Source organism: Schistocerca piceifrons, chromosome 2, assembly GCF_021461385.2.
Source record: "Schistocerca piceifrons isolate TAMUIC-IGC-003096 chromosome 2, iqSchPice1.1, whole genome shotgun sequence".
Lineage (NCBI taxonomy): Eukaryota > Metazoa > Arthropoda > Insecta > Orthoptera > Acrididae > Schistocerca > Schistocerca piceifrons.
Genome location: NC_060139.1, coordinates 431,323,524 through 431,338,262, shown reverse-complemented (window position 1 = coordinate 431,338,262; position 14,739 = coordinate 431,323,524). Strand labels below are relative to the sequence as shown.

The window sequence follows — 14,739 nt, the reverse complement described above, 5'->3', positions numbered from 1 at the left end:
ATTTGAACCTGAAGTCGTACTGTCTTAACCATGTCAAAAATCTGAGTGTCACAGTGATTAAACGATTTGGTAAAGTACGCAGGATCCCGCACATACATCAGTGTCTATTTTTACGAATAGTACGTTGTTAGCTTGGTTGTTGTACATCAGTGTATATACTGGAGTGACTGCCTCAGTAACGGTGTCCGCTCATGATTGTGTGCCGGCAGTGGTGAAGCAGTTCTACGAGCTGCAGGTGTACGACGAGTTCGTGGTGCTGGGCAACACGGCGGTGCTGCGCTGCCACGTGCCGTCGTTCGTGCGTGACTACGTGGCCGTCACGTCGTGGGTGCGCGGCGCCAGGGAGCGCATCACCGCAGACGTCAGCACAGGTAGGCAGACCCGCGCTGCACCATCTGCTGCTGGGCCGCTTCACTTTCCCGTTGCGCTTCCTTCCCTGAGCTGCTGTCAGACGTTTAAACAAAATTATCGGAGCACGGTCACTGTCAAGTACAGCAGAGCATCGCTTATCCGAATACCGATCAGCCGAAACATCGAAACATGGGGTTAAGAACGCTATTCGCAGACTAATCTACAGTCCTAAAAATAAAAAAATAAAAAAAATAAAGAAAAGAAAAGAAAAGATGAGATGGTGGTTTTAATGCTCCACGTGTTCAACATAGTCTCTTCCCCGCTTGAGCGCAACTCACAAAACGTTCATACAACCTTGTAAAATCGCCAGAAATATCCTTATTTGGAAAGTTGTTCAACACGGGCGTCACATTGGCTTGAATATTAGTTATGTCGTCAAAGCGTTGATTCTTCGTCTGAGTTTCTGCGCTTTGTTGTTTTGTGGTACGTTCTTATTGATAACACCAAGTATCATCGGCTGTGATGATTGTCTCCAGAAAAGAACTGCGCACTTTTTTCACTGTCGTCAACCCACAACACGCGTCTTCACGTCGTTGTTTTTGTTTGGGAGTCAAGGTGTCCGGATGAAAGTTCGTACACACTTTCCTCTCTTTCGAAACACACAGAGAATTGTCTTGATCTTTTGACTGAGAGATGTAGTACCACTGCGATTTGTGACACGACAACGTTGACACATTACAAGCGTACATCCGCTTCTTAACACAGCAAGTTGACAACTGACGTCAAATGCAAGACTGTTACAGCAGTTAGTTCAAACTTCCACCGTAGTTACTGCGCTGTCATCGCGTATACGCCAGAAATAAAATCCGTCTCGCATCTTCTCGGACGAACTGTGTACAAGAACCAGAGAATCCATGGAGGGAGGCAAGCATTTTTTCAGAAGTGTATGATAGTCTACTTATCCCTGAAGTCAAAGAGAATCATTTTGGCTCTTGGTAAACCGTAAATGTTTTGTCATTGTTTTATAATGCTCCAAATCATAATCCAAACCTTTCACGTAAACGAGGAAGCTGAAAGATAAAAGAATTTTCTGAATCTCTTATTGTTATTTCAGTCCTCCAACCGGAGGACGAAGGTCATCGAAAGCTTCAAACGCTATTACAGAAAAGTATTGCTATCTATTTTATTAACTGGGGAAAATATTAATAAATAATTCAGAAACTATAAATTAACTTGAACTATAGTGTAAGCGTTGCAGCAGAACCTTGGGCTGCTGTCAAGGACACTACACTGGGAAAAACATGGAATAATCTTCTTCCTTCCGATGAGGAAGACAATTTCTAGGCGAAATGGCTGGGATGAGTAAAGAGTCTCCTGCATTTGAAGAATGCAATCGGGAAAGTAATAAAGACTGACCCAGATGTGATATTGACGACACTGGTTGTCCAGTACTGAAGGACGATGAAATAGTTTTCATTAACATCGACTACCAAGACCCTTGCTGCAGTGACCGTGATGAAAAAGGACGATTCAGTGAGGAATTTTCCACTGCCTTGAAATGTCTATGAGGTGTTTATAATAAAAAGATGAATGCCATGCAGACCCATTACAGTATATGAAACGCTTGTGAGATTTAGTGACAAAAAACGAGTCTCAACGAAAGTGAAAATGAAATTGAAACTTCTTTTCTTAAATTATAGGCCAGGCTTAACGGGCATTTAGAACTTCAGTTCTCTGTGCTACTAGTAAGACGTATGACTCAAAAATATACACTCCTGGAAATTGAAATAAGAACACCGTGAATTCATTGTCCCAGGAAGGGGAAACTTTATTGACACATTCCTGGGGTCAGATACATCACATGATCACACTGACAGAACCACAGGCACATAGACACAGGCAACAGAGCATGCACAATGTCGGCACTAGTACAGTGTATATCCAACTTTCGCAGCAATGCAGGCTGCTATTCTCCCATGGAGACGATCGTAGAGATGCTGGATGTAGTCCTGTGGAACGGCTTGCCATGCCATTTCCACCTGGCGCCTCAGTTGGACCAGCGTTCGTGCTGGACGTGCAGACCGCGTGAGACGACGCTTCATCCAGTCCCAAACATGCTCAATGGGGGACAGATCCGGAGATCTTGCTGGCCAGGGTAGTTGACTTACACCTTCTAGAGCACGTTGGGTGGCACGGGATACATGCGGACGTGCATTGTCCTGTTGGAACAGCAAGTTCCATTGCCGGTCTAGGAATGGTAGAACGATGGGTTCGATGACGGTTTGGATGTACCGTGCACTATTCAGTGTCCCCTCGACGATCACCAGTGGTGTACGGCCAGTGTAGGAGATCGCTCCCCACACCATGATGCCGGGTGTTGGCCCTGTGTGCCTCGGTCGTATGCAGTCCTGATTGTGGCGCTCACCTGCACGGCGCCAAACACGCATACGACCATCATTGGCACCAAGGCAGAAGCGACTCTCATCGCTGAAGACACGTCTCCATTCGTCCCTCCATTCACGCCTGTCGCGACACCACTGGAGGCGGGCTGCACGATGTTGGGGCGTGAGCGGAAGACGGCCTAACGGTGTGCGGGACCGTAGCCCAGCTTCATGGAGACGGTTGCGAATGGTCCTCGCCGATACCCCAGGAGCAACAGTGTCCCTAATTTGCTGGGAAGTGGCGGTGCGGTCCCCTACGGCACTGCGTAGGATCCTACGGTCTTGGCGTGCATCCGTGCGTCGCTGCGGTCCGGTCCCAGGTCGACGGGCACGTGCACCTTCCGCCGACCACTGGCGACAACATCGATGTACTGTGGAGACCTCACGCCACGCCCCACGTGTTGAGCAACTCGGTGGTACGTCCACCCGGCCTCCCGCATGCCCACTATACGCCCTCGCTCAAAGTCCGTCAACTGCACATACGGTTCACGTCCACGCTGTCGCGGCATGCTACCAGTGTTAAAGACTGCGATGGAGCTCCGTATGCCACGGCAAACTGGCTGACACTGACGGCGGCGGTGCACAAATGCTGCGCAGCTAGCGCCATTCGACGGCCAACACCGCGGTTCCTGGTGTGTCCGCTGTGCCGTGCGTGTGATCATTGCTTGTACAGCCCTCTCGCAGTGTCCGGAGCAAGTATGGTGGGTCTGACACACCGGTGTCAATGTGTTCTTTTTTCCATTTCCAGGAGTGTATAAACAGTGTTTCGTTTAATTCAGTGTTCCTTTGGTTCATATTTCTCTGAACACTGTTACAATTTTTTTGTAAATGATCGGTAATTAGAAAAACCAGCAACCGAACACCACCCGTCCCGCATTGTTTCGGACAATCGATTCTCTAAAGCGGGTGATTAAATTTAGACTGTTATGTTAGGCAGAATTACGTACAAAATAATTCCTGTCAAAGCGACAGTTTGTTAACACTCGACAGTAAAATTATCAGTGATGTCCATCGTTTTAAATAAATATTAAATATGGGAATCTCACCTTCAGGATCTTACGCATAAACTCAATATTGCTGTCTCCCTCCACACAATTTTCTCTACCGTCATTGAAACAGAACAGTAAGATTGTTTATTTTAGTTCTGTTATTTGCTACATTCTTATCTAATACAGAAGAGACACCTGTCGTTGCTCAGTAATCGTATAGCTCTAATACTGCGATTTCTGTAGAAGCTCATTCCTGTAATATTTATGGTTGACAGTCAATAAAATGAAACAGATACACACCTAAAATAACGCACTCTAAACATTTCAGTCTGGTGTACTCTTTTCAAAGCTTGTGGCTACTTCATTATATCTGATACTCCGCATCATAGTAAACACGAACAAGTGCCCCTCAATACGATAGCGAGTTATATTTAATTCCTGTAAAATTTATTTCTTAATATTTCTGTCCTTTAGCTTTAGCTGGAGTATGCTTTTCTTGTCTGAATGTCAGAGAGAAAAATTTTATACAGCTCTGTTCCCATTAGACAGTTTTCCGGTTTCTCTTACTCTACTCTGTGTAACATTGTTCTCAAGGTCTGTAAAAACTAAGAGGTTCTCATTCTTGTGCTGATCCCTTTCAATTTTTCATGTTACTAGATAGCCAAAGGAGCCTTGCATCTTACTAATAGTGCTTCGCTGCTAACCTCTTAGCTAATAGCTGTCTTCCGTTCAGTTCATACAGAGTGATATGGAAGTTCCCTACAGATCATGCCTCAATTCGGTGATAGTTTGTGATTTATATGACTGTCACTTAATTGGATATCATCCTGTGCAAGTTTGTCCCATGACGTCTTGAGTGGTGTTTACTAGATACCTCCGCTTTGTGACCAACCCTTTCTGAACACATGCGTACATCATTGATGACTTTAATTTTTCTATGCCTATTCTTCGACATTGAATTCTTATTTTGTACAATTTAATATGTCTTACAGCATATAGTATTATATCATCAGGGTTCATTTCCAAAAACAGAAGCGGTGTAAGCTTGTAGCTTCCAAATTCTCTACAAACAACTCCCTTTGTAGAAACAGTGCATTATTCGAAACTTCACAAAATATGGTACACTTGAGCAAAAAAGCTTGTCTGAGATACTGTGGAAGCACAAAATTATCAGAAAATAATAGTTAATTTCTGTATACATTCTGACAGATCTTCACAGTACAAGTTACGTCACAGTTCTCTCCAAAGGCTTTTCATCTCTGGAAATGGAGATACTCTGTAGAGGCACTAGTTTAAAATCTTCGAGAGAACAAAATTTCACTGGACCACATATATTTGTACCTGATAATGACGTAATGGCTGAAAATCGGTTTGTGAAATAAATAATAAATATTACAGAATATTATGCCAGTACTGTGTGTGTTTTCATTCACAGTATATAAAAAAACAGTCTCCCAAGAATCGACGGAACGGTCAATCGCTGTAACTGTTTGTTATCTTCGTTGAAAGAAAAACTGATTTTCTTACTGTCACATCTCGCCCATACTGCATGTGGTTCCCAACACGCTACAGTCTGTGAACTATGCTCGCCCTAAGCACTCCGTCTTCAGGCCACAAGTGGCCCATCGGGACTATCCGACCGCCGCGTCATGCTCAGCTGAGGATGAGGATAGGAGGGGCGTGTGGTCAGCACACGGTTCTCCCGGTCGTTGTGATGGTTTTCTGTGACCGGAGCCGCTACTGTTCGGTCGAGTAGCTCCTCAATTGGCACCAAGAGGCTGAGCGCACCCCGAAAAATGGCAACAGCGCATGGCGGCCCGAATGGCCACCCGCCCAAGTACCTGCCACGCCAGACAGCGTTTAACGTCGGTGATCTGGCGGGAACGGGTGTATCCACTGCGGCAAGGCCGTTGCTGCTTGCCCTAGGATCTCAGTAAATAATTGGTTTTTACAAGCATGCTAATAGAAGTGAGGGCGCCATAACAAAGGAAAGCAATACCACATAGAACTTTCTTTTTAATTTTACAAGATTTCCTTTTCTTTTTTATCATATTAGTGAGTTCCCGTTACTTAGAATTTTTTAAATTAGAATTTTATAATGATTCTATTAAATTTTAATGTATTCCGCGTGGTTCTCCTGAGAGACATTAGGTGTTTTTTCTCTTATTTTTCGGCAGATTTCGGGGATTTCGTTTTTCCAATGTGTAGCTGGAATCAGTTCAAAAAAGTATTACTAATCATCTCTTTCACGCGACGCCCAATGCCGACGGAAAGCGCCTGTTTACTTCCCGCCATTACGAAATAATGTTTAAAGTGGAATTTTACGTGCCCACTCGATAGAGCGGCCCCAAATTAGTCTCGAGCTATATTTCCTTTATCGATATCTGCTAAGGACAGTGAAATACAAGGAACAACCAGTACTCCAGCAGCGACTGAACAGCAGTATTGCATGGCAGTATCAGTCAGTGTGGGCCTGGTCGGTGCTAATTTGGAACCGCTCTATCGAATGGGCACATAAAATACCGCTTTAAAAAAAATTGAAAGGGAAACAAACCGACGCTTACCGTCGGTACTGAGCGTCTCCTGAAAGACGCGAAGATCAGTGTATTGTTTGGGCTAACTCTAGCTAAAAAAAAATGCAAAAACCAAATTGCAAACATCTGTCGAAGCAGCAGAGAAATGCACCTGACGTCTCTTAGTAGGGACACCCCGTATTTTGACCATCTCTGGCGACATGGTCGCGATTGTCCACAGAATTAAGTTTGTGAATGCAAGTAGTAAAAAACACTAATTTGACACATTCGACATCCCGCGGTTTTTAAAAGGGCGTATGCATTTAAGAAACAAAATTCAGTGGAAGGACTTCTAACAGACACCTGCTACTTAATATAGTAAAGTAAAAAATCAGAATTACACTATCGGAACCATATTTGTTTAAGCACCTCCTCACAGCGTAGAGGGACAGTATTCTGATTCAAGGACTGCATCTACATCTACAGTAATCTGCACTTCACATTTAACTTCTCGCAGAGGGTTTTTCGGACCACCTTCAGACTATGTCCCTGCCTTTCCAATCTCTAGAGGCGTGGGAATCTATCTGTACGAGCCCTGATTTCTCTCATTTAATTATGACGATCAGTTTTCCTTGTGTATGTGGGTGACAATAAAATAATTTCACTTTCAGAGGAGAAATTTGGTGACTCGCCGCAACAGAAAACACCTTTGTTTAGTGCTTGCCCTCCCACCTCGCTCATCATATCCTTGAAACTCTCTCACCTGCCTCGAGATAACAAAAAAACTAGCTGACCTTATTGGAACTTTTTCGATGTCCTACGTCAATCCTGTTTTGGTAAAGATCCCGTACAGCGTAGCAATACTCAAGCAGGGGACGAACAAGCGTAGTGTGGGTAGTCTTTTTAGTAGACCTGTAGCATCTTCTAAATGTTTTGCCAATAAAACTTAGTCGTTCATTTGCCTTCCCCAGTATTTTACATATGTAATCGTTCCAACTTCAGTTGTTCTTATTGTAATTCCTAGGTATTTAGTTGAACTGACCGCCTCAGCTCTATGTGGTTTATCGTGTAATCGAATTTAATAGATTTCTTTTTGTACTCATGTGGATGATCTCTCACTTTTTTATTGACATACTTTTCCACTTTTCGCGCCATTCAGGTTCTGTGTCTTAAGTCCTCTTGCAATTGGTTTTGATCTTCTTATGACTGTACTACACCGTAAATGACAGCATCATCTCCAACCAGTCTAAGAAAGCTGCTCAGATTATTTTCTAAATAATTTGTTGAGATCAGGAGCAGCAGTGTACCTATAATACTTCCTTGCGGAACTCCATATATCACTTCTATTTTACTCGGTGGTTTTCCGTAAATTACTGCGTACTGTGAAATTTCTGAGAAAAAAATCACGTATCCAAACGCACAACAAAAGCGATGTTCCATAGGCACTCAATCTGATTAGAACTCTCTTTTGAGGAAATCTCGAAATATGGAAGCACTATGAGATCCCCTGTTGGTAGCACTCATTACTTCGTACGCATAAAGAGCTAGCTGTGTTTGATAAGAACGATATTTTCTGTATCCGTGTTGGCTATTTGTCAATAATTTGTTTTTCTTCGAGATAGTTTTCGAACACAGTATACGTTCCAAAATCCTACAGCAAAAAACGTTATTAATACTGATCTGTAATTCGGTGAATTACTCCTATTTCCTCTTGTTTAGTGGTGTGGTCTGTGTAACTTTCCAGTATTTTGGTACACTTCTTTCGTTGAGCGAGCTGTTGTATATGATTGCTAAGTGTGGGGCTATTGTATCAGCATACTCTGAAACGAACCTCATTCGTATGCTATCCGGACCGGAAGTTTTTCTTTTGTTAAATACATCAACTTCCTCCGCTACACTGAAGATATATACTTCCAAAGTACTCTTGTTGGCAGTTGTTTTCTATTCGAATTCTGGAATATTTAGTTCGTCTTCCTTGTTGAAGGAATTTTTAAAAACTGTAACAACTCCGCTTTAGTGGCGCTGTCATCGGTAGATTTATCCAGTGATGTTGCGCATCTAAGCTTGACAGTTGGATCTTTCTGCTTAAGAATCAATATGCGGCCTTTGTATTGTATTATACCGTTCCATGATCAGCTAAATGGTGTCGACAGTGTTATGGGGACTTTTATGCCAGACACCAAAACCTTCACAACACGCACACTTTTCGAGTGGGAAATTTCTGCTATAGTTCGCACTTGGATGAAGACAAATTATAAACACATAGATGTATTTATCGTCGCTGTGGTAATATAACAGGCATGTTTATTGTTTAAAAATTTTCTAGATTATATATATATATATATATATATATATATATATATATATATATATATATATATATATATATACCGCACCATCAACTGCCAGAAATGAACTATAATTTTCACATTAAAGAAAGAAAACATGCACATAATAATAATGCTGTTGTACATAATCCTGTGACATGTCCGGTTAGTATTAATGACTGCTGTGCTTGTACAGTTTACAAGAAAGGACCGTCAAGGCAGAAACGCTGATCCTGCAGTAACGACAAACACGGAGTTCGCGGATTTCATTACGGCAGGTACGCCAGGAGCGTCAAGTTCACATTGTTCGATTAAGAGAGCAACGTGGCCTGAAAAGGAGGCCAAAGTAATTTCGATTGCCTGAGCAATCTGGATGAAAGGGAGTGCGTATTACGTGGATGCGTACTCAGCTAATCAGTCTTACAAAAGAGGGCCAGAGACCAGCTCTCTAGGTAGGTGAATTGAATCACGTTCCTTCCTCCTTTGCCGTAACTTTCGATATTAAAAATTAGTGACTAAGACGGACAAAGATAGTTGCTCGGGAAGAACTTCGTCTCTATATTGTGCGTCATTCAAAGGAAGAATTAATGTAGTCCTCTCGCTCTCATCTAATTTCTTTTATTGACTGTAATTCTTCCTGACAAAGATTAGATCCAGCACTTTTCTTTTCTCGCAGAGTAATAAAATTGCCCAATAGACTTCGAGAACGTCATCTATTCCTTAGATGTTCCTACATACTTTTCGTACCAAAGGTAAGGAAAAACGTAATGATCTAAAGAAAGACACATACCACCTCGTTATTTAATTTCATATTTGAAATTTGTGAAAAAGATTGTGTTAACAACGATAAATTAGCTAAGATTTTGATGTTAAAAGACATTGGTTTCCAGACGAGAAGATGAAAGTGAATTTTATACCTACGACCACTCGTATAATTTGGTAATAAGCTCTATAAAATATCCTAAACGCAGGAAACAAATTAAGAAGATGATAATATTTGCAGATAAATACATAATAATACTTTATATTTGAAACTAAAGTTAACATCTCTTAAGCTGACATCTCACGTTGTAATTCTGATGTTTCTAAATTTCCTTCTATATTTTTTCACAATGTGCGTCGTTTCAAAGTTCACTTGAATGACTTTCTGCTATTAGGAACTTGTAATCACCACTATTAACATAGAATTTAAGTTTATTTTCGCATTAAAATTCAATGTTTTCACGGTGATTCCCACTGGTTGCCACCGATTTTCAACTTCTTTGCAAGCTTCCCAAGGAGAATCTGGTGAAAGCACTAGGAGTAACGTTGTAATTACCATTTTTGTGTTTTATACAATATGGGACATACTGCTACCTGCAGTTTTGTTGACCTGACTTACTCAAGGTCAACATATTATTTAAGGTGCTCAAGAATTGTGGTCCGGACTGAGACACTGGTAACGCAATTATTACTTTATTCTAGATAAACTGTGGAGAGACATTTTTACGCTATTTCACATAGTCACTGCTTCAGTGAGTTTCAATGAAATTAACAAAAAAGAATTATTTTGTAAGATTAAGTTGGTCATTAGCGATGGACAGGAGCATTATTCTATGTCTAACATTCTATCATTTCCAATATGTTGTGACATCGAGATATTTATCTTCAGTTATCTCACAGTGCAAGATGATTATGAATCATTTTTAATTTCCGTGTAAAAATGCTACCTATGGCATTTTATGCTCAAACAGAAAGTTTTGTCTGCCATTGAGTTAAAATCAGAGGTTTCCATGACAGCAAAATGTCACGCTATAACTCTCGGCTGTGATACGAGTACGCCTACAGAGATGCAAGTTAGGTGTTTATACTTTTTCTCTTTTTCTGTGTTTTACACGTAGTATATTTATTAAATTTCGTGTGTGTTTCTCTGTTTAAGATAGTTAATGTCGCTTTTTTGTAAGTGTAACTTCATTCAGTTTTTAGCCCAAAACTTGCTCACTTTACAGCCAGCTACATAGGAGCTTCCACTGGTGATATAACAGGAATGTAGCAAGTCACATATCTAGGACGGTTTGCTTTAATAGTTCATTTCATCTTGCTAGGATGTATAGGCTGTGTGCATGCAGTGAGCGGACGCAGGATGAGCTCGCCGCAGTTCGCGAACAGCTGAACGTGCCGTTTGCTACGATTACTCACCTTCAGGCTGCTGTCGCGGTGTGCACGTGGCCAAGAATCTGGGGCGTCGCATGGGACACCTCAGGTGTCACTTGTTATTTCCACTGGGTCTGCTTCCGAGGCACCTCCTAGTAGTGCAGGCGAAGATGTGGATCCGCACCAGGGTGAGTGGCGGGTGGCAACGAGTTCGCATTACCCGAGTCGGAGGGCCAATGTGGAGGCTGGTCGCCTGGCATGGCCCATTGACCCTGCGAGTGGACAGCGGCCGTTCTTTCAGCAGGGTCCGAGCAGGCACACTGAAGGGGAGCTCCAATGTTAAAAGCGTTATAGAGCCCCTTAGGCAGATAGCGTTCAGGGCCGGGAAGGAAGCCTCCATGCAGTCGGTATATTTGCCGATGGGCCTCATCTGAGATGTGGAGCCGGCTTGACGGTGGCTATCGAGCGTGCTGGGCGCAGTCGTCTGCAAGTTGTGTCTCACGTCGGCACCAACGACGCCTGTCTTGTGGATTCTGAAGCGATCCTCAGTTCGTACAGGCTGCTGGCGGAGGTGGTGAAGACTGCTGGCCTCACGCTCTGGGTGCAAGCAGAGTCGCAATATGCAGCATCATTCTCAGAGCTGGTCGGGGATCTTTGGTTCGGAGCCGAGTGGAATGTCTCAACCAAAGGGGTCATTGACTCTGTGACAGTCTTGTTGCCAGCAAATTTCTAAATCTGCGATATCGTGTGGGGGTTTGCAGTATACAAAAGGGGATTAGTGCTTGAATATCCAGATCGTGAAATACTAGTTGGAGGCGACTTCTAACTGCCGAGTATAGACTGGAATGTCTTTGGATTCATTTCGAGGAGTACAGACAAACAATCATGTGACATACTTTTGAATACATTTTCTGAAAATTCTTGAGCAGCTAGCTAGGGAGCTAACACGAGATGGAAACATCTTAGCCCTTGTAGCTAAAAACTGGATGGACATTGTCAACATGACATAGATGAACTATTAAAGCAGACCGTCCTAGATATTCGACTTGCTACATACCTGTTGTTTTAATAAAGACATTCGCCGGATGCTGAGGAAGAAGAGGCTGTTGCACTCTAGGTTGAAAAGCGGACGCACAAATGACAACAAGGGAAGGTTAATAGAGACTAGTGCGTCTGTGTAAAGATCTATGTGTGCAGCATTCAACAACTACCACCGTGACACCCTATAAAAACATCTGGTAGGGAACCTGAGAAAGTTTGTGTCGTATGTGATATCGCTAAGTGAAGCTAAGGCTTCCAGTCAGTCTATTGTTGACCAGTGTGGTGTAGCAGTTGAAGACAGCAATACGGATGCCGAAGTTTTAAATTTCACGTTAAAGAAATCGTTCACACAGGAGAATCGTACAAACATACCATCATTTGACCATCGGACACACAGTAGTATATGGCATTGGCCACTTACGTAGCTCGCCTTTATCGTGAATCACTCAACACAAAGTCCCAAGTACGGGAAAAAAGCGCAGGTGACTCCAGTATGTAAGAAAGGTAAAACAACGGACACGCAAAATTGCAGACCAATACACTTAATTTCTGCTAGGTGCAGAATCCTTGAACATATTCTCAATTCGAATACATTAAACTTTCTTGAGACTAAGAAGCTTATGGCCATGAATCAGCATGGTTACAGAAAGCACCGTTCATGCGAAACTCAGCTTGCCCTTTTCTCCCATGATATGGATGAAGGGAAACAGGCAGATTCTTTATTTCTAGATTTCCAGAAATCATTTGACACGATGCCCCACTGCTGGCTGTTAACGAAGGTACAAGCATATGGAATAAGTTCACACATATGTGAGTGGCTCGGAGACTTCTTAAATAATACAGCTCAGTATGTTGTTCCCAACGGCGAGTGTTCATCAAGGTCAAGGGTATCTTCAGGGGTGCTCCAGGGAAGTGTGATAGGAGCGCTGTTGTTCTCTGTATACATAAATGATTTGGCGGACAGGGTGGGCAGCAATCTCCTGTTGTTTACTGATAATGCCGTGGTGTACGGTAAGGTGTCGAAGTAGATTGTCTGTAGGAAGATACAAGACGACTTAGACAAAATTTCGAATTGGTGTGATAAATGGCATTTAGCACCAGATATGGAAAAATGTAAGTTAATGTGGATGAGTAGGAAGAACAAACTGTTATGTTCGAATACAGTAGTGCTAGTGTCCTGCTTGAAACAGTCAAATCGTTTAAATATCTGGGCGTAACGTTACAAAGCGATATGAGTTGGAACAAGCATTTAAAAACTGTGGTAGGGAAGCCAATGGGCGACTTCGATTTACTGGGAGAATTTTAGGAAAGAGTGGTTCACCTGTAAAGGAGACAGCCTACAGGACACTAGTGCGACGTATTCTTGAGTGCTGCTCGGATGTTTGGGTACCAGGTCGGATTGAAGGAAGACATCGAAGCAATTTAGAGGCGGGCTGCTAGGTTTGTTACCGGTAGGTTCGAACAACGTATAAGTATTAAGGAGATTGTTCGAGAGTTCAAATGGGAATCCCTGGAGAGAAGGCCACATTCTTTTCGAGGAACACTGTTGACAAAATTTAAAGAACCAGAATTTGAAGCTAACTGCCGAACGATTCTACTGTTCTATTGCCGCCAAAATACATCGGGCTGAGGACGACGCAGGTAGGATACAAGAAATTATGGCTCGTACGCAGGCATACAGACAGTCGTTTTTCCTTCGCTCTATATGTGAGTGGAACAGGAAGGAATGACAAGTAGTTGTACAGGGTACCCTCCGCCACGCACCGTACCGTGTCTTGCGGAGTATATATGTAGATGTAGATGCCTTTATGATGGATATATCACATAATAGTTATGAATGAATATTTCGTTGTGCAGCAGAATGTATTTTCCTAAAAATCTTCTCGAAAATATATATGTACCAGCTCGTATTTTATGCTAAACCATTGACATTGGTGACAGTAATTATACCAAGTGATAAATCTAGGCATGCCTAACGCCTGGGCACATAGTTTGAGCCTGCAAGTAATACTTCTTATTTTCGGAACTCCACGGAGGCTCTTCTGTATTTCCGAGCTCTTCGTGATGTCACTGCCCACTTGTATTTGAATCTCATTTGGAAGAAAATGTCTGTCTGTCAGAAAGTTTCATAATAGGTACGTTGAATGCACTAGCAGTAGTGGTAGAGCTGCAGCTAGGCGCATACAGGGTGGTCCATTGATGGTGACCGGGCTAAATATCTCACGAAATAAGCATCAAACGAAAAAACTACAAAGAACGAAACTCGTCTAGCTTGAAGGGGGAAACCAGATGGCGCTATGATTGGCCTGCTACATGCATTTCTTTACGAATATGTAATAAAACATGGGGGTTCCTATTTAAAAAAACGTAGTTGATATCCATTTGACCTATGGCAATGCCATCTAGCGGGCCAACCATAGCGCCATCTGGTTTCCCCCTTCAAGCTAGACAAGTTTCGTTCTTTGTAGTTTTTTCGTTTGACGTTTATTTCGTGAGATATTTGGCCCGGTCACGATCAATGGACCACCCTGTATAGTACGCTGTTTAGCGGTAGGATTCTCGTGCTACCAGATCATGAACCGTATTATTCTCATTCAGAGAACATTGCTGCAGTGAACATATCAGGTCTGGTGCTGTTACGCAAGTGTTTCGTTAAGCTAGCACCAACGGCTCTGCCGGCAATATCCTTTCGAAACTTCTTTATTCATGTCAATAGCCACTTTGTGTTGAGGATAGCTCCCAGTGGACTTAAACCTCTACGTATAGCCGTGGGTGCAATGAACATCTGTAGATACTCGCCTGTGAAGAGAAAACCTAGTAAGAGATCAAATAATACACTATCTGTGATGGTCTTCCTGTTCATTAATTTCCAGATTATCATTGCATAGTAAAAGAGAAGTTGATTCCAAAACCAAATGCGTCTGAAATTGCAGTATCAAGGTAA

The 14,739-nt window shown here is 42.6% G+C and overlaps 1 protein-coding gene across 1 annotated transcript in view; it reads left to right on the top strand.

The window, feature by feature from the left end:
* Positions 1-14,739, top strand: part of LOC124775448 (Down syndrome cell adhesion molecule-like protein Dscam2) — a 186,703-nt gene that overhangs the window by 81,075 nt on the left and 90,889 nt on the right. The window contains exon 3 of the mRNA XM_047250281.1: positions 210-371. Within this exon, the coding sequence (XP_047106237.1) occupies positions 210-371 (162 nt within the window). The remainder of the gene's footprint in view (positions 1-209; positions 372-14,739) is intronic.